Source organism: Pholis gunnellus, assembly GCF_910591455.1.
Source record: "Pholis gunnellus genome assembly, chromosome: 3".
Lineage (NCBI taxonomy): Eukaryota > Metazoa > Chordata > Actinopteri > Perciformes > Pholidae > Pholis > Pholis gunnellus.
In genome coordinates, this window is record NC_136529.1 from 28,993,933 (window position 1) to 29,021,805 (window position 27,873).

The 27,873-nt window shown below is 43.9% G+C and overlaps 2 protein-coding genes across 2 annotated transcripts; both read right to left on the reverse strand.

Annotated features, from left to right (window-relative positions):
• Positions 1–614: 614 nt before the first annotated feature.
• cox6c (cytochrome c oxidase subunit 6C) lies at positions 615–4,801 on the reverse strand. Its single transcript, XM_079156731.1, has 4 exons — positions 4,726–4,801; positions 3,022–3,135; positions 1,253–1,385; positions 615–743 (listed from the first exon to the last, which is right to left on the reverse strand). The coding sequence occupies exons 2-3, from the start codon at positions 3,124–3,126 to the stop codon at positions 1,260–1,262; spliced, it is 231 nt and encodes a 76-aa protein (XP_079012857.1). The 5' UTR covers positions 3,127–3,135; positions 4,726–4,801; the 3' UTR covers positions 615–743; positions 1,253–1,259.
• Positions 4,802–9,094: 4,293 nt separating this feature from the next.
• On the reverse strand, positions 9,095–26,735 carry angpt4 (angiopoietin 4; the record flags this gene model as incomplete). Its single annotated transcript, XM_079156716.1, has 10 exons — positions 9,095–9,255; positions 9,668–9,801; positions 10,282–10,448; positions 10,547–10,648; positions 10,837–10,949; positions 11,675–11,822; positions 12,306–12,390; positions 14,176–14,297; positions 14,373–14,528; positions 26,307–26,735. 10 exons carry the CDS (start codon positions 26,733–26,735, stop codon positions 9,095–9,097), a joined length of 1,617 nt encoding a protein of 538 aa, XP_079012842.1.
• Between the last annotated feature and the right edge of the window lie 1,138 nt (positions 26,736–27,873).

The window sequence follows — 27,873 nt, forward strand, 5'->3', positions numbered from 1 at the left end:
GAAGAAGTCAACACGTGAGTCAGGAAGCTACAGAAGTTAAAGTTTCTTTGAACTAATAAATAACTTTATATACTTTATTTACTGATTATTAACGGTGTGTATAATATGTAAATATATTATATACATTATGTATGTATGCAATAAGTAATTAATTTTAAATATATGTAAATATATATATTTACATCAGTGGTGGGCCGTCAAACATTGTATTTCCCACAATTTAAGCTTCTGCATTTTCCAAATGCACTAGTATTATTCAAACGTATTGTTCGGTTCATAAGCCTCGTACCGAACGGTTTAATACGAATACGTGTATAGAAACAAATACCGTAGCTCAGTAGGGCAGCACAGAAAGCCCAGGTATGAAATGCACGGCCCACCACTGTTTATATATATATATATATATATATATATATATATATATATATATATATATATATATATATATATATATATATATATAACAGTACTGTCAGTACTTTTACTAAAAAATACCATCAGTTTGAACTGTTCTATACAATATATCTGCCTGATGTAACAGTGATATTTGACATTATAAATAGTTTATCTCATATATAATCGGTAATAACTTATGTTTCCAAAGAGACGAGCGATTTACATTAATAGAATATTTTATTTAGAGGAACCAAACAGCACAGCGATGTTCACGTCTAAACCGGTAAATAACATCCAAGAGAAGGAGCTTCATCTTCAGACCAGGAACGAAGGACGGGGACCAAGAGCTGGAGGAAGACCACAAATACAGACTGTTAGATACAGACGACGACAAATACAGACTGTTAGATACAGACAACGACAAATACAGACTGTTAGATACAGACAACGACAAATACAGACTGTTAGATACAGACAACGACAAATACAGACTGTTAGATACAGACAACGACAAATACAGACTGTTAGATACAGACAACGACAAATACAGACTGTTAGATACAGACGACGACAAATACAGACTGTTAGATACAGACAACGACAAATACAGACTGTTAGATACAGACGACAACAAATAGACTGTTAGATACAGACGGATGTGGACAATGTCGGACTCACTGTGACAAGCTTGTGTATTTCTAATGGTACTTAAAGTTTATTGAAATCACAATACATTTAAACTTTATTACAACATCAGTAATTCAAAATGGTCCATAGTGTTTGTCTGTATCAATATAGATGTATAGATGTATAGATATATGTCCAACAGAGAGACTTATGTTCCATAACCACTCACAGAGCTTCTACTCTCCAGACGGCTGAACGCTCTCAAACACTCCGGCCTCCTTCATGGAGTTGAACTCTTTGACGGCGTCGTACTGCTTGTAGAAGTCGGCGTAGGCTTGTTTCCTCGGCTCCGTCACCCCGTACTGAAGGAAACAACACACCGCGCTTTAATTCAACACTGACAACAAGAGGACTGTCTAAAGAGAACGTGTTAGAATGAATCTTTATATTCTGCCTTAAATAACGAGCAGCTTTATGTTCCGTTCCATTCAGAACATGAAGCTGCTGGTCTCAGGATCTCCTGCAGTCCGCTGAGCACATACAGGAAGTGGAACAGATTATGGTGTCAGAGTAACGTGTGGATGAGATCAAAGAGTTTTTACAATTGAAAATGTTTTATCAACCGAGTGCAACCCTGTAAACACACAAAGAAAAAGTTACATTTATTCATGCTGAACTTGCACAAATAAACATTTCACTACAAAGTTTTATTTATAAAAATGTCTCGTTTCCATTTATTCCTGTCGCTCCTTTAAAGCGTCAGAGGACGATGAGCAGCTGATTCCTCCACATTTATAATGTGAATACAAATAAACGTTTCCTCACCGTCACGATATTCAACGAACATATCACAACATTTAAAGAGTGTTTCCTGTTTAGAAGTACGACTCCTCTGTACAGCGATCTGCAGCTCACAGCTGATTGGACGAGGTTGGTTTACATGATGCAACGCTTAGCTGTCAGCACCGTCTCTGACATCATCGCCCGGTGCGTCTCTGACATCATCGCCCGGTGCGTCTCTGACATCATCGCCCGGTGCGTCTCTGACGTCAAGTGAAAGCATTTGCCAAGAATGTTTTCATTAATCAAGAACGAAAGTCGGAGGTTCGAAGACGATCAGATACCGTCGTAGTTCCGACCATAAACGATGCCAACTAGCGACCCGGCGGCGTTACCATGACCCGCCGGGCAGCGTCCGGGAAACCAAAGTCTTTGGGTTCCGGGGGGAGTACGGTGGCAAAGCTGAAACTTAAAGGAATTGACAAAACACGGGAAACCTCCCCCGGCCCGGACCCGGAGAGGATTGACAGGTTGATGCTCTCTCTCCATGCTGTGGGTGGTGGTTCATGGCCGTTCTTAGTCGGTGGAGCGGTTTGTCTGGTTCATTCCGATAACGAACGAGACTCCGGCATGCTGACTAGTGACGCGGCCTCGTGCGGTCGGCGTCCAGCTTCTCAGAGGGACGAGTGGCGTTCAGCCGCACGAGATTGAGCAACAACAGGTCTGTGATGCCTTTAGATGTCCGGGGCTGCAGCGCCACACTGATGGATCAGTGTGAGTCTACCCTTCACTGAGAGGCGTGGGGAACCCGCTGAACCCCACTCCTGATATTAGTTTATTAAATGATTACTGTAACAGCTCAGGGATGTTCAAGGAGCAACCTGTTTGTGCACTTTCTGAAGATTCTTTGCTCTGTTTTTGAATAAAGGGTTAGAAATTAATGCTTTTTAGTTTTTTTATCCGATTCATCAAACAAATAATCGACCGATTAATCGATTATTAAAATAATCGTTAGTTGCAGCGCTAGTTGAGTCGATTCAGAACCTTGATTCTCACATAAATAAACCAAACGCGCTACATCTTTAGACCAAACGCTCTATATCTATATCTATATCTATATAGATATAGATATAGATATAGCGCAGGTTAGATATATTGTAATGTTCTGGACCTGTAGTAATTGAACTCCCTGCTGTGAACTGAAGGTGGCGCTCTCACCTTGAAGGCGACGGCCGCCACCAGAGACAGAGCGAAAGCGATCGGCAGATGAAGCCTCAGACGCTTCCCCAGCAGACCTCTCATCACCGGCTTGGGCAGAGACATGACGACCACCTGGAGGAGAGAAACACAGGATTCAAACACAACGCTGGCTTCACGGAGCCATCTGTGCAGACGTGACGACGCAACACACCGTAGAAACCCAACGACACACCGTAGAAACCCAACGACACACCGCATCTAGTCTGAATGAAGACGCAGTGAAATGAATGTAAAGGTGAAGAGAGATTTAAACGTCCTTTAATATCTGGAGGCTTTAACCTGATAACAGATGAGCCGATAGTATTTTATTGTACGCTCTTCACCGTCATGAGTACAATAACTACAGTGAAGATCTCAGGCTCCCTCAAACAGCTCATTAAAGATGTATAAGCAAATAAAGATGAACAAGAGATAATGACAGGTAAGTAGAACCTGAGACATAAAATAGAGCAGCTTTTAAACGTTAGTAAATATGAATATTAAAACGTGATGTGTGAGGTAAACAGGTGGAGCCAGAGAGCAGCACAAGTATTCATATTTAATATCTACGTGGAGGAAAAGATGTGAAACGAGATCTCATCTCAAATGACTTAAATAATGTAATAAAATGTATTAAGTTACTGAAAGAGACGTGAGCTGAACAAAATAAACCTGTTAATCCTGATTAACAAGAGATGAAGACGATGAAATCAACTCTTAATTCCTTTAATTGACTTTAGTCTTAAAATGTCCTAATGTCTGTATATAATGTCTCCAGTAAGACATTGTACTATACGATATATACACACATAAATATGATATATATATATAAAAAGTTCATACTGTATTAGCATATTCATTAACAGTCTTATTACTGTCATCACTGCTCATTCTGTAGACATCTAGCTTATTCATATAGATCTGTTCATTCTATGTATTAATACCATGAGATGTTTGTACTTTACTTCCGGTTCGCTGCTGATGCACGTCTTTGTCTCAGTGTTTGATCTCAATAAAGTTTAATCTAAAGAGCAACCTGCAGCACATTCTGATGAACCATCAGCTTCACACATATGATCATAATAACTTTATTTATTACTAGTATTCATGATGAGACACACTTATCGTTCTATCATCACTACTCATGACTTTAAACTGATTATCATTATACAACATATTACTGATATGATGACTTGATACTGAAGACAATGACGTCAGAGGACAGTGTGAGGACCACCACGTCCCTCACGTCCTCCATCCGCCGCTGACCGTGGAGTCTGTCAGTGTTCCACACTTTATGTTCCTGCTGATTAAGTTAGCTGAGCTCAGTGTAATGCTAACAGATGTAGCATAGTTAGGGTCAAAGCAGGACGAAGTATGTCAATAAAGAGCTTCTTATCCCTGTATTATTACATGTTTACGCTTTAACAAACAACAAAGAGACAACACAACTAACATCAATAATGTCTAAAGAAGAAGAAAGAGATTAGCTTTCTGTTAGCATTTAGCTAAGGATGAGCTAACGTTAGCTCGATACAGCTACGTTTCCAGAGGAAATCAGCATAATTACAGATAAATGGTTAAATACAGGACTCATCATATGTTATATGTTGATGTGTGAATACAACGCACACCGTTAAATAGTTTAATCTGATATATAGCATATATAGAATAAATACTCACAGGTTTGGACTCTCGACCTTCACAGAAGAAGCTAACTGCTGTTTCTCAACCGGAGGAGCTTCTCTACTGGAGCCACGAAGGGACAAAATTAAACCCCGCGGGTGAAAAAAGCGAAATCAAGAGCACGTGAGGTCATGGAAACCGAAGAAGAGACGAGATTCAAATCAACAAGTTACTGAAATTAAAATATGAATATTCAGAGTAACACGAACAGATTAGATGGAGAATATATATATATATATATATATATATATATATATATATATATGGAATAAAACACAATCATCCAAATAACTGTTTTTCAGAGGTGGAGCTGATTTTAATTAATTTATAGACTAAACTGCCAAGAAACTCGTGGATTTCCCAAAGAAATCAATAATGTGTTAATTATATTAATTCTATTAATCTGCAAAGTAACTGAACTGGAGTAGAATTATAAAGTAGCATGAAATGTAAATAGTCAAGTACAGTGAAAGTGCTGTACACCACATTATATTACACACACACACACACACACGCGCGCGCGCACACACACACACACGCACAGTTTTTCTGTGGTGAAAATAAGGCGCTGCTGTCAAACAGATGAACGAGGCTGTAATAACATATTCTGACCACAAGAGGGAGGCAGAGCAACACTGAGCTTGTATTTACATGTCGGATAAAACACTATTTATATGTATTTATATTAGTTCTATATGATGAAAGAGATCAAACCGGAACAGATCACTCTCATTACTTTTATTAATACAACATTTATACTTTTTTATTCATAGCATTGTGTACATAATCTACTTATTATTTCCCCTCAGGGACCAATGCAGTTTTATACTCAGATTCTGTATTTCTATATTTCTATATTATCACCTGGAAACAAATTATTCTTTATTTATTACTTTTCCTTTTTTTTTAAACAAATTTAAAGTTTATGACTTCAAATTGTGACCAATTGTATTGTACATATATAGAAAGTAGATTACAAATTTCTATTTCATATTTATGATTCTAGACTTTTGCAGAACTTGTTTTTCCTTTTTTATTTATTATTCTGATATTTATCAGACACCATTAATGATAAAGTGACATCATCCGCATTAGTCTCTCTCTGCTGGGTTAGTTTGAATAAGTGATTTAAACACCTTAAGATCCAGAGTTTCTTTATTAATATACTTTGTTTTTTAATCACATTGATTCAAAATGATGTAAATAAACCTCAACAAGAACTCATTACTTCCAAAGAACTTTATAAAACAGATGAATCCTCTTATACAGAATTATGACACATAATAAAAACACTAAATACCATCAGTGAGCATTCATGACATGATTTGAGTAAAGATCGACTTTATGAACAGATTTTACTGAACAAAACTCTGCAGACGGTTCCAGCTGAGTGGACAATACTGAGGAAATAAAAGCACAGAACAAACAAACAAACAGAGAAACAAACAAACAAACAGAGAAACAAACAAACAAACAAACAAACAGAGAAACAAACAAACGAACAAACGAACAAACAAACAGAGAAAGGAACAAACAAACAAACGGAGAAACAAACAAACAAACAAACAAACAGAGAAAGGAACAAACAAACAGAGCAAAGATGAAGCTCCGTCCTCACCTTCACCACCTTCTGTTCATAAAGTGCATTTTAATCCGGAGGAGCTTGAACTTCTTCTTCGTCTTTCGGCTCCACAGAACGTTTCTCTCACGCTGAATGTTTCGTTGTTACCGACGGTCGGTCGTCACTAAATCCTCTGTGAGACGGATCGTCGTGAGTCTTTGCGCAGACATTCGTGCTCCTCAGAGGATGAGCCTTCTGGTTATTGAGGGAAACATCTGGACGTTTATGAGACGACGATCCTTTAATCAGGTCAACGTTGAATGTTCCCATCAACCCCGGCTGGACTTTGTGTTTCCTGTTAGCAAACGCTTAGCGAGCCAGATGGTTACGTTACACCTAAAGCACTGATTCTCAACGGGTGGGCCGCGACTTCAGTGGGTCGCTCCATCTTCTCATTAAAGCTTGTGAGAAGTTGAACATTCGGGTCATTGAGGGGTGATGGTGGGTCCCTCAGCCAGACCAGTTAGAGCCGCTGTGCTAAAGCATGTTAGCATTGTCACTGTGAGTGTGTTAGCATGCGGATGCTAACATTTAGCTGATGTAGAATATTTGATACAAAAGGAGAGAACAGAAGAACAGAAGAACAGAAGAACAGAAGAACAGGAGAACAGGAGAACAGGAGAACAGAAGAACAGAAGAACAGGAGAACAGAAGAACAGAAGAACAGGAGAACAGAAGAACAGAAGAACAGGAGAACAGAAGAACAGAAGAACAGAAGAACAGGAGAACAGGAGAACAGAAGAACAGGAGAACAGGAGAACAGAAGAACAGGAGAACAGGAGAACAGAAGAACAGGAGAACAGGAGAACAGAAGAACAGGAGAACAGGAGAACAGAAGAACAGGAGAACAGAAGAACAGGAGAACAGGAGAACAGGAGAACAGGAGAACAGGAGAACAGAAGAACAGGAGAACAGAAGAACAGAAGAACAGAAGAACAGGAGAACAGAAGAACAGAAGAACAGGAGAACAGAAGAACAGAAGAACAGAAGAACAGGAGAACAGAAGAACAGAAGAACAGGAGAACAGGAGAACAGAAGAACAGAAGAACAGGAGAACAGGAGAACAGGAGAACAGAAGAACAGGAGAACAGGAGAACAGAAGAACAGGAGAACAGGAGAACAGGAGAACAGGAGAACAGGAGAACAGGAGAACAGAAGAACAGAAGAACAGAAGAACAGGAGAACAGAAGAACAGAAGAACAGGAGAACAGGAGAACAGGAGAACAGAAGAACAGGAGAACAGGAGAACAGAAGAACAGAAGAACAGAAGAACAGGAGAACAGAAGAACAGAAGAACAGAAGAACAGGAGAACAGGAGAACAGAAGAACAGAAGAACAGAAGAACAGGAGAACAGAAGAACAGAAGAACAGAAGAACAGGAGAACAGGAGAACAGGAGAACAGAAGAACAGAAGAACAGGAGAACAGAAGAACAGAAGAACAGGAGAACAGAAGAACACAGTTCAGACGATCTTCAATCATCAGCTTTCTGAACAGAAAGATAATTCAACTTTAAACTTTTCTCACACAAACATTCATTCTTTCTTTCTTTGCTCATTATTCAGACTTTCTATCCGACCGTTTCTTTTCTCTTGAAGTGTTGTCGTGTCCAAATATGATTATTGATCCACAGAAACAAAGTCAGTCTGCTTCTCGTGAACAATAATTAAAGCCACAATGTCCAAAGTCTCATCGTATCGTCCTTCAATCCTTCATCACTTTCTCTTCATTACGTACAAATCTGTTTCATCAGAGCAGCTGCAGTTTGAGTCAAACATCCATAAATAACAAACATGTTGTTCTCCAGAAGAAGACGTCTCATCGACCCTCAGTGAGGTTCACCTTCCACTGAGTAACGATGTTGATTAAAAAGCTTCAGTTCAAAATACAGTTACAAGTCATAGGGTCGTACCATCGTGGAGGTGGAGGGGTGTTGTTAGAAGTCATAGGGTCGTACCATCATGGAGGTGGAGGGGTGTTGTTAGAAGACATAGGGTCGTACCATCGTGGAGGTGGAGGGGTGTTGTTAGAAGACATAGGGTCGTACCATCGTGGAGGTGGAGGGGTGTTGTTAGAAGTCATAGGGTCGTACCATCATGGAGGTGGAGGGGAGTAGTTAGAAGTCATAGGGTCGTACCATCGTGGAGGTGGAGGGGTGTTGTTAGAAGTCATAGGGTCGTACCATCATGGAGGTGGAGGGGTGTTGTTAGAAGACATAGGGTCGTACCATCGTGGAGGTGGAGGGGTGTTGTTAGAAGTCATAGGGTCGTACCATCATGGAGGTGGAGGGGAGTAGTTAGAAGTCATAGGGTCGTACCATCATGGAGGTGGAGGGGTGTTGTTAGAAGACATAGGGTCGTACCATCATGGAGGTGGAGGGGTGTTGTTAGAAGACATAGGGTCGTACCATCGTGGAGGTGGAGGGGTGTTGTTAGAAGTCATAGGGTCGTACCATCATGGAGGTGGAGGGGAGTAGTTAGAAGTCATAGGGTCGTACCATCGTGGAGGTGGAGGGGTGTTGTTAGAAGTCATAGGGTCGTACCATCGTGGAGGTGGAGGGGTGTTGTTAGAAGGCATAGGGTCGTACCATCATGGAGGTGGAGGGGTGTTGTTAGAAGACATAGGGTCGTACCATCGTGGAGGTGGAGGGGTGTTGTTAGAAGTCATAGGGTCATACCATCGTGGAGGTGGAGGGGTGTTGTTAGAAGGCATAGGGTCGTACCATCATGGAGGTGGAGGGGTGTTGTTAGAAGTCATAGGGTCGTACCATCATGGAGGTGGAGCGTAGGGAGTAGCTGGGGCCTCTGAAGTGGTGCCATTTGATGCCGTTGAGCTTCCTGATGTTGTGGCCGACGGTGTAATAAATACCGTTCAGGTTGGAGAAACCACAGGCGTCAAACCACCAACCTGATGGAGAGACGTTTCATTACAGACGACCACAGAGACCTGTCAATCACCGTGTAGCCCCGCCCTAAAGCATCTGTGTGACTCTAAATGGACCATCAGTTACTAAATGAACATCATGCTGTATTGAAGAAGACTTGAAACTAGAGATTGAGACCATAAACTCATGTTTACAATGTTTACTGAGGTAATAAATCAAGAGAGAAGTAGAGTCATTTTCTCATAGACTTCTATACAACCAGAGGAGTCGCCCCCTGGTGGACACTAGAGAGAATGCAGCTTTAACACGTGAAGCTTTGGAGTCTCCTTTCAGTGATGGAGGTTGTCTCCTGGGTGAAACCCACAGACCTCAGAGGAGAGAAGAGGAGACAGAAGAAGAGGAGGAGAGGAGAGGAGAGGAGAGGAGACACGTTACCTCCAGTGAGCATCAGAGCGCACTTGCAGTGGTCACAGTTGTCGTTGTCTTGGTCTCTGGTGCTGAACCCGGCCCCGTGTGTTGACAGGCTGCTCTGCCTCCCTGCTGTTCCACTGTGACCTCTGAGATACAACCTGAGGGAAGGAGACAAGGTGACGTCACCTCCTGCAGGTAAAACACTGAGATACAACCTGAGGGAAGGAGACACGGTGACGTCACCTGGGATGGGAAACCATGTGTTCTTTAAAAAAATCACCAAAACTACACTGGAGAGGAGAGGAGGAGAGAGGAGAGAGGAGAGGAGGAGAGAGGAGAGGGGAGAGGAGAGGAGAGGAGGAGAGAGGAGAGAGGAGAGGAGGAGAGGAGGAGAGGAGGAGAGGAGGAGGAGAGAGGAGAGAGGAGAGAGGAGAGGAGGCAGAGGAGAGGAGGAGGAGAGAGGAGAGAGGAGAGGAGAGGAGAGGGGAGAGGAGGAGAGGAGAGGAGGAGGGGAGGAGGAGGGGAGGAGGAGAGGAGGAGGAGAGAGGAGAGGAGGAGGAGAGAGGAGAGGAGGAGAGAGGAGAGGGGAGGGGAGGAGGAGAGAGGAGAGAGGAGAGGAGGAGAGGAGAGGCTGGTACCTGTACTGCTGCCTCTCACTGGTCAGGGTGAAGCGGTCGTACTGGGAGTGGGCGTGGTTTCCCTCCCAGTCCCGGAGCTCCACTCTCAGAGAGTACTGCCCTCTACTGGTGAGACGGTGCATCAGCTCGTTACCCAGCCAGTGTTCACCAAACACATCACCAAAGCCCTGCAGGAGGTCAGGAGGTCAGGAGGTCAGGAGGTCAGGAGGTCAGAGATGAACAGATTCATCCACTTCTGTTATTCTTTATCCTGAGATCAGCTCACCATCTTGTATTCTCTCCAGCTCCTCTGGAAGTCTACGCTGCCGTTCAACCGCCTCTGGATCACAGTCCAGCCTCCACCACTCGTCTCCATGTCACAGAACACCTGGAGGAGCAGGAGGAGCAGGAGGAGCAGGAGGAGCAGGAGGAGGAGGAGGAGCAGGAGGAGGAGCAGGAGGAAGATATATATAAAGATATAAAAATATAAAAATATAAAAATATAAAAAATATAAAGATATAAAAATATAAAAATATAAAAATATAAAGATATAAAGTGAAATAATCATGTGTTACCTGAACAGGTTCGGTGTTGTTGACGATGTAGATGTTAAACAAACCGCTGACTGAGTGACCAGCTTTGTACACATCTGCACAGTCTCTCCACATCTGGTCCCTGGGAGGAGACCCTGTACACACACACACACACACACACACAGTCACACAGTCACACACACACAGTCACACACACAGTCACACACACACACACACAGACTATGCTAATGAGTGTGTTTAAGTACCTGTAGTACTAGCCACCATGCTAATGAGTGTGTTTAAGTACCTGTAGTACTAGCCACCATGCTAATGAGTGTGTGTACCTGTCGTACTAGCCACCATGCTAATGAGTGTGTGTGTACCTGTAGTACTAGCCACCATGCTAATGAGTGTGTATGTACCTGTAGTACTAGCCACCATGCTAATGAGTGTGTATGTACCTGTAGTACTAGCCACCATGCTAATGAGTGTGTGTACCTGTCGTACTAGCCACCATGCTAATGAGTGTGTATGTACCTGTAGTACTAGCCACCATGCTAATGAGTGTGTGTACCTGTCGTACTAGCCACCATGCTAATGAGTGTGTATGTACCTGTAGTACTAGCCACCATGCTAATGAGTGTGTGTACCTGTAGTACTAGCCACCATGCTAATGAGTGTGTGTACCTGTAGTACCAGCCACCATGCTAATGTGTGTGTGTACCTGTAGTACTAGCCACCATGCTAATGTGTGTGTGTACCTGTAGTACTAGCCACCATGCTAATGAGTGTGTGTGTGTACCTGTAGTACTAGCCACCATGCTAATGAGTGTGTGTACCTGTAGTACTAGCCACCATGCTAATGAGTGTGTGTGTGTACCTGTAGTACTAGCCACCATGCTAATGAGTGTGTGCACAGACTCCATGAGCTGAGCTTGTTGTCTCTGCAGAGCCGTGTTGTTGCTGCTGGCGACTCTCAGCTGCTTCTCTAAAGACTCGATCGCTGCCATCTGAGTCCTGACGACAGACTGGAACAAAAACATTAAAAACATGATGTACTTTTCTGTTTAGATTTCTTTCTTATGGATTGAACTTTTCATGTTTTGTGCGTTCTTTCTCAACATCTCTACATGTATACGTAACTCTAATGTACTCAGTTCACTGTGTAACTTTGTATTTATTGCTTTTGTGTCGTTCTTGTAGTTTTACTCCTATACTAGCTCTATAGAGCTCTTACTCTATTTATATCTTTGTGCTGCTGCAACAGCTTGTTTGATTGATATTTGTATGTTTCTGCAGACTTCAGACATTTCAATGAGCAGAAACAAAAATAAATCTTTTGCACATTTTGATCATTATAATTTAAATCTATGAGGTCAGACACCTTCATCTCTACACTGAAATCTTTGGCTCATAAATGCTGAAGTATTCCTTACCATATTTACTATCTATTTAAAATACATATTACACAGTTAGTACCTGCTGGTGACACTGAATCCTTTTTACTGTACCTGCAGTCTGTCCTTCTCCTCCTTCATGTCCTCCTGCTCTCCTTTCTGCTGAGACTCCAGCCTCTGAACTTTACTCTCCAGACGACTGAGAGAAGAAGAAGAAGAGAGGAAAGTCTCTCTGTGGTTCTCGGTATTACAGAAGATAACAACACGAGGTGAGACGTTTCCTAACGAGCTGCAGCGGAGTTTGATGTGATAACAGCAACACGTTCTAGATGTACTGTAGACGTCAACAGAGCAACACAAAGGTTAGAGTTCAACCTTTCTGATGTCACATAATAAAACTGATAGATGTGTTGGTGTACTGGTCATGTTGAGAATAAACATCGCTCCAGTGATGTCACGGTGTACTCCAGGACACCGTGACATCACTGTGAAGCTTCTGAGCTACACGTACGTCCACTAAATATCCTGTTAGCTTCCTCCTCCTCCTCCGAAGACAATGTTCCTACAAAGCTAATGGAAATGAATATTCCACTAATATTCCCGTTTACGTGCAGCCGTTCACTCTCTGATGACCGTTCAGCGACAACATGACGGCGTTGATGTTTAACGTTTGAGTGTTTCTGTGGATCATCAACAGATCTGATTAAAGACGCAGGCTGCAAATGTGAACAGTGGAATATTATTAATTATTCTACTATTATTAAGAATATGACAATAATATATTCAGATTTTGGGTCACGTAAACAGTTTAGTAGAAATATGAATTATTACACAAAGATATTCTGCGATGTGCCGACAAAGACGGCGAAGAAGAAGAAGCTAGATTTAATTTTAATGATTTAATGATCAGCTTTACAGATGTTTGTTGAGGGAAATGCATTCTGGGGGATTTGATTTGACTTTCGCTTGACATTTCTGTCACTGTGATGTTAGAACGTCTTGAAGATCGACAGATTATTGATTTGATGTGCTGACATTTATCTGTGTCAATGATCTAAGCTACATGCTATCAAGCACGATGCTACACTACATGGTCACATTTAAATAACATATTTTAAATGTGATAACACAGAAACAACCAACAGGAGGGAACTTTACAACAGCTGCTTGGGTGTGTCAGTGTACGAGGTACACCTGAATGCACCACGAAGTCTGAATAAAACAGATTTTAGTTTCAGTCCTTCAGAAGAAAAGAGAAACGTCTGATGTTCAACCATCATTCAGGCAGAAATGAAAAACGATATAAGAGGCAGAGATACTTTGACCCACATGCAAACATACAGCTTCAACAGACTTTACTGTATAAAGGCATTCTGGGAAATGTAGGAAGTAAGAAGATGAAGAGGGACTGGAGGAGTCGTGGAACGTGTCACATCAACATCAGGCCGGTTAACAGCTCGTGTGTAACGGACTAAAGCTGCCGAGTCACTCCCTGCTGCTAAACAAGCAGTAAAACGGTGACGTGAAGATTAATAACCCGGCCGTCGTTCAGACCGCAGCGCTCGTTATCTCTGCAGCTGAACCAGCAGTCCGGCTGCTGGAAATAGAGTTAGATCAACAGGAGAGCAGCCAGATGAATGAAACGTGATGAGGGAGCGGCAGCACACATTCAGAGATATGTGGGACTGAACCTGAACTTTGGGGGGGTCTTCTTCTCCAACGCTTCCCACAATAACTCACGATCTGTGTGTTTGATACTGTATGTGTGTGTGTGTGTAGAATCAGAAACCTACTTCTGGTCACAAAAGACTTTGGAAAACAGCATTTTGAGGCTAAAACATAAGTAACTTTGAGCAGAACTAGAATAAGGAACACCAGCGGGAAGCTACAGAATGATGGAGGAACATGAAGTAATGGACCCGCCCTTTAAAAAGTGTTCACAGACTTCACTGAGATGAACGGAGCTCGTTCAGAGCCTCCTTACCCGTTCTTGTCTCGTAGCCGGCTGATCTCGGAGGTCTGCAGCAGCAGCTCCTTCTCCAGCTTGTTGGTGGACAGAGAATTCTCCAGAAGCTGGATCTCTATTCGAGACGTGTGGTTCAGCACCTGGCGGGACAAGACGGTCGGCATCAAACTCCGCTCTCCAAGGTCAACGAGAGCGGCGGAGCGGCGACTCCTCACCTTGGCTTCCACCACGTTGAGTTTGCGAGTCTGCTCCGCTGTGTGCGTGAGGAGGTTGGTCCCGATCTCCAGCATGGCCGCCGTGTGGTCGCGGATGGCGTGCGGCGGCGTGTCGGCGACGTTCGGCTTCACGCTCCTCTGAATGACGTTCTCCAGCTGACGAAGACAAATACAACAGGAAGTAAAACAAGATGTTATGATGTCAGTGATTTGACCCTTTGTTGGTGAATCAGACTTTGACGTGTGTGAAGTCTCATTGACGTCCTCAGACGCTCACCATTGAGTTCAACTGTGAGCACTAACACCACCCACTCAGAGCATCAAGTTCACCGAAGCAAGCACGTCCAGAGGTCTGGGATATAAAGACGCAGGTCTCTCCATCTCTGGGAAACATCGGGCGATGCCAACTCGCACTGCCACGCTGTGACCTTTGACCCCGGCTGAATAAATAATCCGTCCATCTCTTCCATCCCTCTGACTCCACGTCTTCAGGGCATCAGGGCCACTGATAAATATACCACCGCACCAACAAACAGACTGGCCCCAGTGGGAACGGCCAGTTCACCAGTGAGTCACCGGGAGGAGTTCAGTCTGGATCACTTTACATGAATCCCAGTGTGGAGCACCATGAAGGAGACGATCAATGAATACTACAGGTTAGAACGCATCAGCTGACAGATCTCTTGATGTGAGAAGACGCTTCACTCTGAACGCGTTTCTGTCAACATGAGGTCACAGCAAGACTTTCAAATAGCACCACATTCATGCATGTCATCATGATGCATTTTAGGTTTTTCGTGTGTCTTGGAGTTTTGAAGCCTTGAGTTCGGCTGTTTGGTCGTCGCCATCTTGACAGGAAGTGACCGTATCTGGACTGAGGAGGAGTGACATATTCCCATTTTGGTTGAAGTCCAGTTTGTTTGACCCGTCCACCATAACTAGTCTCTCTCACGTGTTATACTACAGCAGATATTCATACAGATACAGTTCGTACAGACGGCATGGTGAGACCTCTTCTCTCATTCATATCAAATCAATAATTGAATAAACATCAATAAATGTAATGTTTATGAACCAGGACCTCCAGGAAAATACATATTTAATCAACATAAGCATTGGATCTAGGGCTGCAATTAACGATTATTTTAATAATCGATTAATCTTTCGATTATTTGTTCGATTAATCGATGAATCGGATACAAAAAACAAAAAAGCATTAATTTCCAACCCTTTAATCACAAACAGAGCCTCAGTGCACATTCACAGAGCAACACATCTTCACAAAGTGCACAAACAGGTTGAACATCCCTGAGCTGTTAACGTCATTATTTAAAACAATAAGTGGACTAATATCAGGAGTGGGGTTCAGCGGGTTTACCCACGCCTCTCAGTGAAGGGCAGACACGCGCTGATCCATCAGTGAACGGCTTTCAGGCCGATAAGCCACGCCCCCTCTACGGCGCGTCCAGCGCGATGCACGCGGATGAACACAAATAGTCCCCGGAGATACCGGCCCCGGCGATCGCGACCAAACGCGATCACCGGCGCGAATGACGCGAAAATAATATAAATCGCGTAAATCAACTTCCGGTGTGGTCATGGCAACGTTTATACGCCGGTCAGCGTCAGCTACAGAACCGGAGTCCTGTTCCGTTATTCACTCAAACATCTCCGCCACTTATTGAGAGGCGTAATAATCACAGACACAACGAATCGATAATGAAATTCGTTGCCAACTCTTTTAATAATCGATTTTTATCGATTTTATCGATTCGTTGTTGCAGCCCTAGTCTGATCAGACTCAGGATCAGGATCAGGATCAGGATCAGACTCAGGATCAGACTCAGGATCAGGATCAGGATCAGGATCAGACTCAGGATCAGGATCACGTGAGAAGGTTTTAATCTCCTCAAAACGTTTGTTGCTCACTAACTGAGACTTTGATTATGATCACAGAACGTTCATAAAATGATCATCTGCACGAGAAGAAGAGTCACATTTCTTTCAGACACGTTTCATGTGAAAATAAACAAACAGACTCAGAAATAAAAACCTGAGTTTAAAGAAGTCTGTTTCAGTTTGAATGTGTTTGTTATGACGGCTGAAGTGCTGACCAGCGTGTTTTATCATCGATGCTGATCGACTTTATCATATTCATCATTCCTCAAGTTTTCACAACTCCATCACACTCAAGTGTTTTAATGTTTAGTCTGCTTCACTGAAGGATTCCACCGTTCCTATCGCAGCCGTCCCTAATCCAAGCGGCCGTGTGGACGTTTTAAGTGCGAGTCAGTAAAGTGGAGCCTGGACCACGGAGGCAAAACCACATCAGATGTTGAGATGCAGCAGGAAGTTCATCAGATAATCAAACGAGGAGAAACGAGCTGCTTCGTCTGTGCCTCCAGAGGAGCTGATAGACTGTGACGAAGGACGAGACGTCCACCTGGGAGGCACCGAGGAGCTGCAGGAGTACATGCAGTATTACATGCAGTATTACATGCAGTATTACATGCAGTATTACATGCAGTATTACTCTGAATGTACAGAAACACGTGGTCGGTGTGAGAGAGAATTCAGAATAACTAAAGTCAACAAGAACAGTTCAGCAGGTTCTTTTTTTTTGGTGGAGTCTCTGGAGACACAATGTGCTGACTCTTTAATTGACCCTCACTTCCTGCTGTAGGGTTACACACACACACACACACACACACACACACACACACACACTATGAAACGTCCTCACACAGAGACTGGCATACATTCATACACACACACACACACACACACACACACACACACACACACACACAATTACAAACTCCACAAGCCGGCCGCTGAGCTCTGGGACGACGTATGGAGGACTTGTTCCTCAGATGCTAACTCAAACCACATGTTGGCTTCGCTGTGATCTGGCCCTCTGGGTGACTCCGGGGGGGGGGGGGGGGTCACCATGCAGCCCAGATAACAAGGCTGACGCACGGGCAAGTAGCAGCGATAGAGATCAGCGGTAACAAGTGCACCGCCGGTCTCTGAGTGAGTCGGGGTCTGAAGAAGGTTCAGTACTGGTGTTCAGGTGGGTTTACACCAACAAGGACCAGGATTCAGGTTCACTTTCTTTAACCCATTTCACCATCTTTTCACTCTTTGTCCCTCTTTACATTCACACATTTAAACTACAAACATGTTCTTGGAACGTTGTTAGCACTGTTAGCACTGTTAGCACTGTTAGCACTGTTAGCACTGTTAGCCGTTGACTTCAAACATTCTTCTACCTCGTCAAACCTGCTGCCTACATGACCCACAATGCAATGTTATCAATGTCTGTGTGTCTGAGGTGAGACGCAGACAGGAATCCCTGAAGGGAGTCTAAACATTTCATTTCCTTAAAGAGTAAAAACAATAATACGCTGAATGTTTTATGTTCAGATTAAGACTGAGTGGGGGGGCGAAGCAATTACTTCAAGACAACAACACAAAGAACACTGATGTCGACCAAAAGCAAACCGTCTTCACTGAGCAAACCCCCACGCTGCAATATTCAACGACGAGCCACAGACCATGAACACGTGTTCATAAATCATTCTGTGACTCATTAGGAGCATTTTAAAGGCGCATGATCTCTGGCTCTCATCATGGTGGCGGTGAACCAGCAGCTCTCAGCTAACAGCTAACAGTGCTAACAACAGCTAACAGAGCTAACAATGATAACAGTGCTAACAGAGCTAACAGTGTTAACAACAGCTACCAGTGCTAACAGTGTTAACAACAGCTACCAGTGCTAACAGAGCTCAGTGTTAACAACAGCTAACAGTGCTAACAGTGTTAACAACAGCTACCAGTGCTAACAGAGCTACCAGTGCTAACAGAGCTAGCAGCGTTTACCTGATAGGGAACGGGGGGGGGGGGGGGGGGTGCTACGTTTCCATGATGGCGTTAACCCCGTCCTCCTGTGTCTTGTAGTCTGACTCGTCTCTCGTGTCTTTATTGTCTTCTGTCTGCTGGTTGTATTAGTTTTGTTTATCTCGGTGAACCTGATCCGGTTTTATTTGTCTTGCTGCTCGTTTCTGGACTTTGGATTTTCATTTTTTATGTATTTTTTGGTAGTTTGTGGACTTTTAGTTTCATTGTTTCATTTGTGGTTCTTGTGTCTGCTTTCTTGCTCACCGGCCTCGTCTCCTATGTCAGTTTTGTTTGAACTTTTCTTTCTTAAAATCACCTTTAATCATCCTGCTGCTTGTTTTTCTCAGGTAGAGACTGTCTGATGAGATATTGATGATCTGAATGTGGTATAAAGATCCTTTAAGTACTTTATAATTGGCTGATGGGCCAGTTAGATTGTAGGAGAGAAGATGTTGTAACACAGAAGACTGGATTCAATCCTAACAGTCTTATTTGTGTTTGGCCTCGTCTGATGCAGAGTCCTCATGCAGGCGTCCGGTGGGAACCAGATCCAGAATAACAGGACTAACTCGAGTCCTCTGCACCACTTTCCCACTCCTACCTCTTTCACAAATAAAGCTTTCCCATGAAGAGTTACTGAAAGAAGAGAAAGTGACGGTTAACATCACATCTGGTTCTAGTTTCATTCTCCTCTCTACAAGCTGGAAATGAACTTTCTGCTCCAACAGAATTAAATGTGCATTTTTAATGAAGACAATAAAACGATGTGATCTGTTTACGTGCTGCAGAACAGGAAGTGGCTGTTTAACCGATTCAGGACCGGTTTAAATGTAACACGTGTGATGATACTTTAGTCATTTTATGACTAAAGTATCATCACACATAAAATGAAATACATGAGAAAATAAAGACACAATCAGCCCTGATGTATAAAAACAGAGATCACCTGTCAGTAGTGTGGTGGGTCAGTACGGAGGATGTTCAGACTGAGAGGTAGGGACCTGCCTGTCTTTGATTCTATGAATGCTGGGAGATATCTTTGTGAGATTTCCTTTAAGCCTTAAAGGAAACTGTGAGGCCTCAGATTCAGACTCAGCAGCATGAAGTTCCTCTTTAAAGGTCTCTCTCTAATAGAATGTGAGCGTCTGTGGTGGCGGACCCCGACAGCACTGAAACCATGATGCTGTCATCTTATATTCCCCCGAGGACTCGTGTTAAAGCTGATGAGGCAGCGTAGGAGGAAGTATGATGCAAGACACTGTGACAGGTGAACAAACACAACGATGATCAGCATCTCATCTGTTTATTTATATGTGTTTAGGAGCTGAAACAACATGAAAGTCTGTCGTGAGTCTGAAGGTTTATAAATATATATATATATATATATATATATATATATATATATGCACCAGTGCTGGGCAAATTAACGTGTTATTATCGCGTTAACGCATTCATTCATTAACGCCGACAATTATTTTATCGCGCGTTAACGCAGTTTTTTTTAAATTATTAAGCGACATTATTAACACAAGAACCGGCCGACCAGTCAGTGAACAGCTGTTTGTGGCGTTTCTTCCGTCTCTTCCTGTTTCCTTCCCCTACATTCCCCTGGGTCCTAAGTCCCTCCATGTACAGCTTCTTATCACCCTCTATGTACCAACGTACATTTATAACAAACACCACACACATTAAAACATGACGTATCAAGATGTATATTTAAATTCATCTCTGACACACATGAAGATAAAGTTGTGAACACCGGCTGAATATCTATGATCAGAATCATTATAACTGTGTTATAACTGCTGCTGTGTGAAGAGAATCCTGCTGTTAACAAGAACCTGATGAGTTTAACGTGTTTAAACCAAATGTTGACCTTTAGTTCATAGAGCAGCACTTTAACATAAAAGAGCTCAACACACTACTTTAGATTCATTGTTCATTCATTATTATGATCCTTCAGAGCTAATTATTTAACCCCTTCAGGCCATTCAACCTGCTGTGTTTCTGTCTGTTTGTCATTTACGGAGGAAAATCATCTCTCGCTCACTTTTCTCAGGAGTGAATAAAGTCTCAGTTTGAATCATCAAAACTGCTTTTAAAAGACATTTTAGTGACGACTGCAAGAGACAAATAATTGTTTTATAATTTTAGAGACCCTTTTGCAATCGAGTCTTTCAGGGGGTCTGAAGTGTCAGAGACCCCCAGAGACCCCCAGAGACCCCCAGAGACCCCCCATATGTCACACCCCGGTCTTAACAGAGTGAAGGAGACTTTCACACGTCCGATTACAGCTTTTACTAGCCGACGACCGCAGAAGAGCCGAAGAACGAGACGGAACAAATCACTCGTTTAGGACCGAAGAACAGAAAACGTTTGAGCCAGGGTGTGTGTGTGTGTGTGTGTGTGTGTGTGTGTGTGTGTGTGTGTGTGTGTGTGTGACACACACACACACACACACCAGCTGATAACAGTCTGTCTGCTCTGATAACTGATTGGTGGCCGTTTGAACAGAAGATAAATCTCACTTACAGTCTCTCTCGGCTGTTTGTCCTCTGATGACTCGGGTCTCAAACTCTGGTTCGAGGCCCCAAAAGCAGCTCCCAGAGTCACTGAAGTGAGGCCCTGATTCAGACTAGAGATGCATGTGGACGGAGCAGCTCACGCTTTAGTCAGAGAAGTACAGTTCTTCTTCTGTGTCTCCTAAAACACATCCAACCTGAACGCGGTTAGTTCAGAGTCAGGCTTTGCATTGACTCTGTACGTCGTCGCATTAACTTGTCTTTGTGTTTGGGTGTGAACACATGAGCATTGAGACTGAGGATGCTCTTTGACTTCTGGGCTGCTGCACATAGTTTGACCCGTCGGTCCTCCGTTTACAGTCGGAGATCCCCACGAGGTCAGAGGGGAGGTGTCCTCTAGTCTGGGTGAACTGAGCCTTTAAGCCTGCAGAGAACAGTGAGGGAGGCTGAACATCCACCTGATACTGACGTCACCAAACGCTCCTCATTACAGACCAACCAACCAACCAACTGAGCCTCCTGCAATACTCCCCCCCCCCCCCCCCAACACACTTCATACTCTCTGTCCTTAACTTGTAATCACATGGAGGTGAAGGGTTAAAGCTACACTTGACTGCGCCAGCAGATTCCAGACGATTCATTATGTGTTATCGTAAAAACTGGGACTGAGCCTGAAGTGGACTTTATGTTTTCTTTACAGTTCAGATGGAGCTGGATTCCCCCAAACTGAGCCTGGAGTGGTTTGACCCGCCGGCTCCGAGGGAACGAGATTCCTCTGAGGCTCACGTCAACAAACACGAGGCTCTGGAGTACTACAGTACACAGAGTACTGAGAGGTACTACCTCCTCAGTATAACCACGAGGCTCTGGAGTACTACAGTACACAGAGTACTGAGAGGTACTACCTCCTCAGTATAACTACGAGGCTCTGGAGTACTACAGTACACAGATTACTGAGAGGTACTACCTCCTCAGTATAACCACGAGGCTCTGGAGTACTACAGTACACAGAGTACTGAGAGGTACTACCTCCTCAGTATAACCACGAGGCTCTGGAGTACTACAGTACACAGAGTACTGAGAGGTACTACCTCCTCAGTATAACCACGAGGCTCTGGAGTACTACAGTACACAGAGTACTGAGAGGTACTACCTCCTCAGTATAACTACGAGGCTCTGGAGTACTACAGTACACAGAGTACTGAGAGGTACTACCTTCCTCCGGTGACCCTCAGGTGGAGGCTCGTCACTCGCCGCTCTGCTGACGGACCGCAGGAGGAAGAATCATCTCATTACGTTGTGTTTTACTCCACCAACACAAACACTCTGCAGACGTCACTGATGAGACATCAGCCTCCATCTTCAGACTGTGTGTTTGTGATCATGAACTCTCTGACGGACTTGTTTAACTTGGAAACCCGCGTTGGCAGCAGAGAGATTCTGTTTCCAGTTAGAAATGAAAGTTCAGCTCAAACGATTCAAACGAGCTCGTTTAGGTCCTGAAGGAGCTGAACGGGTTAAACCATCAGAAGCACGTTGATTAGAGGAGAGGCTCACACCGATGATGCTGACTGCAGCGTTTCTCTAACGCTGATAAATGAACTATCAGCTGATCGGAGTCCCATTAATAACACAGCAGCTGATTAGTACAGCAGTGTGTGTGTGTGTGTGTGTGTGTGTGTGTGTGTGTGATTACGTAACATATCTCAGAATCAGAGTTTACTTAAATGTTATTCTAAAAGGTCTAAACGATTTTGGAAAAATCAGTGAGATGGAAAACAGCTGCAGAGAAATGAACCCACTGTGTTCAACTACACACACACACACACACACACACACACACACACACACACACACACACACACACACACACAGCAATATTGTTAGTTTTTCTGTGTGAAATCTACAAATTAAACATAACAGGTAACTACACATAACTTTGTACCTTAAAGAAACTTCATTAAACATATTTTATATATCCCTCTATATCCTCCCTCTATCCTCCCTCTATATCCTCCCTCTATCCTCCGTCTATCCTCCCTCTATCCTCCCTCTATCCTCCGTCTATCCTCCCTCTATCCTCCCTCTATCCTCCGTCTATCCTCCCTCTATCCTCCCTCTATCCTCCCTCTATCCTCCCTCTATCCTCCCTCTATCCTCCCTCTATCCGCCATCTATCCTCCCTCTATCCTCCCTCTATCCCTCTATCCTCCGTCTATCCTCCCTCTATCCTCCCTCTATCCTCCATCTATCCTCCCTCTATCCTCCCTCTATCCCTCTATCCTCCGTCTATCCTCCCTCTATCCTCCCTCTATCCCTCTATCCTCCCTCTATCCTCCCTCTATCCTCCCTCTATCCCTCTATCCTCCCTCTATCCTCCATCTATCCTCCCTCTATCCTCCCTCTATCCTCCCTCTATCCTCCATCTATCCTCCCTCTATCCTCCGTCTATCCTCCCTCTATCCTCCCTCTATCCTCCATCTATCCTCCCTCTATCCTCCCTCTATCCTCCATCTATCCTCCCTCTATCCTCCGTCTATCCTCCCTCTATCCTCCCTCTATCCTCCCTCTATCCTCCCTCTATCCCTCTATCCTCCGTCTATCCTCCCTCTATCCTCCCTCTATCCCTCTATCCTCCGTCTATCCTCCCTCTATCCCTCTATCCTCCCTCTATCCTCCCTCTATCCCTCTATCCTCCGTCTATCCTCCCTCTATCCTCCCTCTATCCCTCTATCCTCCGTCTATCCTCCCTCTATCCCTCTATCCTCCCTCTATCCTCCCTCTATCCCTCTATCCTCCCTCTATCCTCCCTCTATCCCTCTATCCTCCATCTATCCTCCCTCTATCCTCCCTCTATCCCTCTATCCTCCCTCTATCCTCCCTCTATCCCTCTATCCTCCCTCTATCCTCCCTCTATCCCTCTATCCTCCCTCTATCCTCCCTCTATCCTCCGTCTATCCTCCCTCTATCCTCCATCTATCCTCCCTCTATCCTCCGTCTATCCTCCCTCTATCCTCCATCTATCCTCCCTCTATCCTCCCTCTATCCTCCCTCTATCCTCCGTCTATCCTCCCTCTATCCTCCATCTATCCTCCCTCTATCCTCCCTCTATCCTCCGTCTATCCTCCCTCTATCCTCTGTCTCTCCGTCTCCTCCTCCTCACCCTTTATCTCATCAAAACTGTTTTAAATAATAATATCCACTCGATATAATTAGTCCCACATGATAGAAACGGTGTCTAAGGTGTGTAACGAGCATCCCCTTAAGGTGTATATTTGTATATATTTATATAATCATGTATACACTCTGAAACACAGAAACACACGCTTCCCCTGTGATTCCTCTCTCTCTCTCTCTCTCTCTCTCTCTCTCTCTCTCTCTCTCTCTCTCTCTCTCTCTCTCTCTCTCTCTCTCTCTCTCTCTCTCTCTGGTCCATTTGATGTCAGTAATTTGGTACTAAGAACTAAACTCACTCACTTGCTGCTGTTTACAGGAAACCAGAATACGACTGAAACGTTTCACTTTGAACTGATGTCGACAGACAGGTTGTGTTTTAGTTCATGTTGATAATGAAGAACTGATCACACTTCCTGTCACAGAAGTCCTGAAACAATGTAAATAACCACGTTATTGTTTCATCATGTTCATGATCCCCAGAGGATGAACCCTGACTGACATGTCATCATGAGGTCAACATGTTAATGTGTCCAACACTTTGGTTTATGATGTTCAAACATCCTCAGCTGGTGTTTACTGATCGTTAGCTAACGTTAGCATGCTAACATGCTAAGCTAAGGCAGTAACCATAATTTAATATCAGCATGTTGTTACTGGTCTTTAGGACCACAGCTGTCAAGTATTTTAGTAATCGCGTTTTCTACGAATTATTTCATCGATTAAAAAATACTTTCGCTTCGTGAAAATAGTTTTGTAGCGATTTAAAAAATGTAATAAAATCTGTCAAAACTACATTTAGTTCATTTCAGTGACATATTCTGGATTTCAAGGCTCCAGACTCACTATTCTTTTAATTTTCACGAGTAAATAAGTTGTTGTGTTTATATCTATTTGCTTTGATTAAACGTGTTTTGGGGCATTACTGATTCTAGTTTTGTGAGCTGCTTAGAGTCTAATATCTGATTTATGAAGAAAACATCTTCAAACAACTGGATTCATTCAAGCTTCTCACCAAAAACTTTTACAAGATTACATTTGAACACATCACGATAGCGTTTACCGAGCAGGACTCAAACGCATCATCACGATGGAAACCTCATTAACATTAGCCTGCTAACAACTAGCATGGCTAAAAGCTGTGATTGAGCTTCACATCGTCTCTCAGTCCCAGAAACCACGAGACAGAAGCTCTGCGATGTGATTTGTGACTTCCTGAGCTGTGAGGAGGAACATCTGACCGCATGAGAAACAAATAAGTCCTGAGATGGTTCACTGCAGACACCACACAGCTGAGCTTCTCTTTGTGGTTTCAAAACTGTGCAGAAGCCTCGGTTCAGAGCGGAGCGGAGCTGAAACGGTTAATTGGTTGATTGATTGATGATTCTACTTTAATCCACAGGATTTTTCACAGTGTTATAACATTTAAAACACAAAAGAGTGAAGTTAATGGAGAAAATAATCATCAGAACCATCGATAATAAAGTAATTATGAGCTCTGATGAAGACCCACTCAGATCGCTGCGTTCGTGCCTAATGAGTCTCAGCTACACTCATCTGCAGGAAGTAAAAACCTTCTCCTTCAGTGTGTTCAAACTTCTACTACTCAATGCCAGCAGCACCTACAGAGATTCTGACTGTTGGGGAAGAAACTTCAGAGTGTTTCCTTTCAAAAGAGACCAGAACCATGCATGTAGTCCACATGGTTGAAGAGCAGCTCTCAGGTTACTCTGGGTACGCCTTGGAGAGGCTCCAGCTCCTTCTATATTTATCAACGTAGAAAACTCATTTCAAAAAGAGAACCAGTTGTTCTTCATCCTCACGGTTCTCCAGATGTTCTGGAAACACAAACAAGAACATTCAAAAAGGGACTTCAGGTTCCTAGTTTGGTTCCTGAGATGAGTTCCTCTGGTTCCTTCTTCATAAAACATGAACACAACGTGTTCTTCTCACGTTGTGAGGACACCACGCTGACACGGGAGGACACACGTCACACAGCTGAAAGGGTTAACGAGGAACAGAGGAACCAGCAAACCGTCTGTGGTACTCGCTATCGCTTCAGACCTTCATCCTTTCACTAGAATAAGAACGTCCTGCAGAACTTCTGCAGGATCGATGTGAGGTCACGAGGTCACGAGGTCACGAGGTCACAGCTCTAATGAAACCACAGACGGATGAATTATAGTTTGAGGAACGACAGATTTAAACCAGTTGAGACTCATTCAGAGCCACACACACACGCACACACACACACACACACACACACACACACACACACACACACACACACACACACACACACACACACACACACACACACACACAGTGGTTCTCCTACCTTCTGTAACCACAGTGTGTTGTTCTCCATCGTGTTCTCCAGGAGCTGCAGTTTGTGAGCCGACCGCTCGCCGTCCATCGTTGGCGGCGAGTCTCTCTGCACGATGCTCTGTGACGACGCTCCTCCTCCTCCTCCTCCTCCTCCTCCTCCTCCTCCTCCTCCTCCTCCCCGGCAACCGTCCAGCTCCGGCAGGATGAAGGTGTAGCTGCACTGGCCGTATTGGATGCGATGAAGCTTCCTTCTCTTCGCTTCTCCACCTCCTCCTCGTCCTCCTCCTCCTCCACCTCCTCCTCCACCTCCTCCTCCACCTCCTCCTCCTGCTCTTCTTCTTCCAGCTCCTCCTCGCTCTGCGACACCGGCTCCATCAACGGAGACCGCCAGAGTCCAGAGCAGCAGCAGAATCCCCGCGCTGAGATTCAAACCTTCCATGACGCTCTCTCCTCAGATGTTTCACGTGTTTGGTCTCTGGAGAAGCTCGTTCACGTTGATCTGTGGACAGGAAGTCTGCAGCGATGCTCCATGAGGTCTGAGTCTGCAGCGGCTTCTGCTCAGCTTCTCAAACACCTGTGTCCTCCTCACTAGTGGTGAAGATACCCGAGGTCCATTTCCTCCTCGTGGTCCGATGAAGACAGCATGGATGGAGAGAATAGGTGTGAAGGAAGAGATGAAGGATGGAGGACAGAGAGTGAAACAGATGAAGGAGAAAACATCCTCCTCCGGTGGCTCCGGCTCCAGAAGTGGTCGAAGAGAAATTCTTCTGCTCTCTTTTCTTATCTGGAGCCGGCTGAGAGGAGGAGGAACGAGTGAGGGAGGAGGAGGAGGAGGAGGAGGAGGAGGAGGAGACCTGAGGGAGGTCTACTAGAGAACCCTCTCTATAGGCTGAGAAGAAAAGACAAAAAGAAGAAAGATTAAGGGATTGAAAAAGAGGAGAGGAAGAAATAAAAGACTTGAGATAAATAGACAAACAGTGAGAAGGAGAGTAAAGTCATCTCAACACCTTTTATGGTCAATAAGGATTCACGGCCGTGCCCTGGTGCATCATGGGAGATCAGGGGCCCGAAGCAAACCACGAAGGTTTGGTTTAAAATGTGTCCGGATGCATCTTCTCCAACATCGGTGCTGCTGCTCGTCGCTCTGCACACAGAGCTTCACACGGAGCTGAGATGAACGCTGAGTCGTATGAAATCATAAATCATCTTTTAGAAGAAGCGGATGTTCACCGGCTCGGCTCACGTTAAAGTTAACGTTAACACCTATAAAGTTATCAGAGGTTTGCCTCATTTAAAATGTGAATTAACGGTTAAAACAGACTTTTCACAGATCTTCTGATTTAAACAACAGGACTCTCAATTTAAGTTATTCGTTATACATGTTTCGAGGTGTCAAACAGTGACATCTCACTGGCTTATTTAACTTCACAGAAGAGCAGTTAAAGTTAAATATCAGCCACAGACAGTGAGACGGTAATAAAAGCAGAGCGGTAAGAGACTACAGAAGATGAACATCTGGACTTTAAGGTTCCAGGTGTTGCACCATCCTCTGCTGGTGGAGATAAACAGCTGTTCAT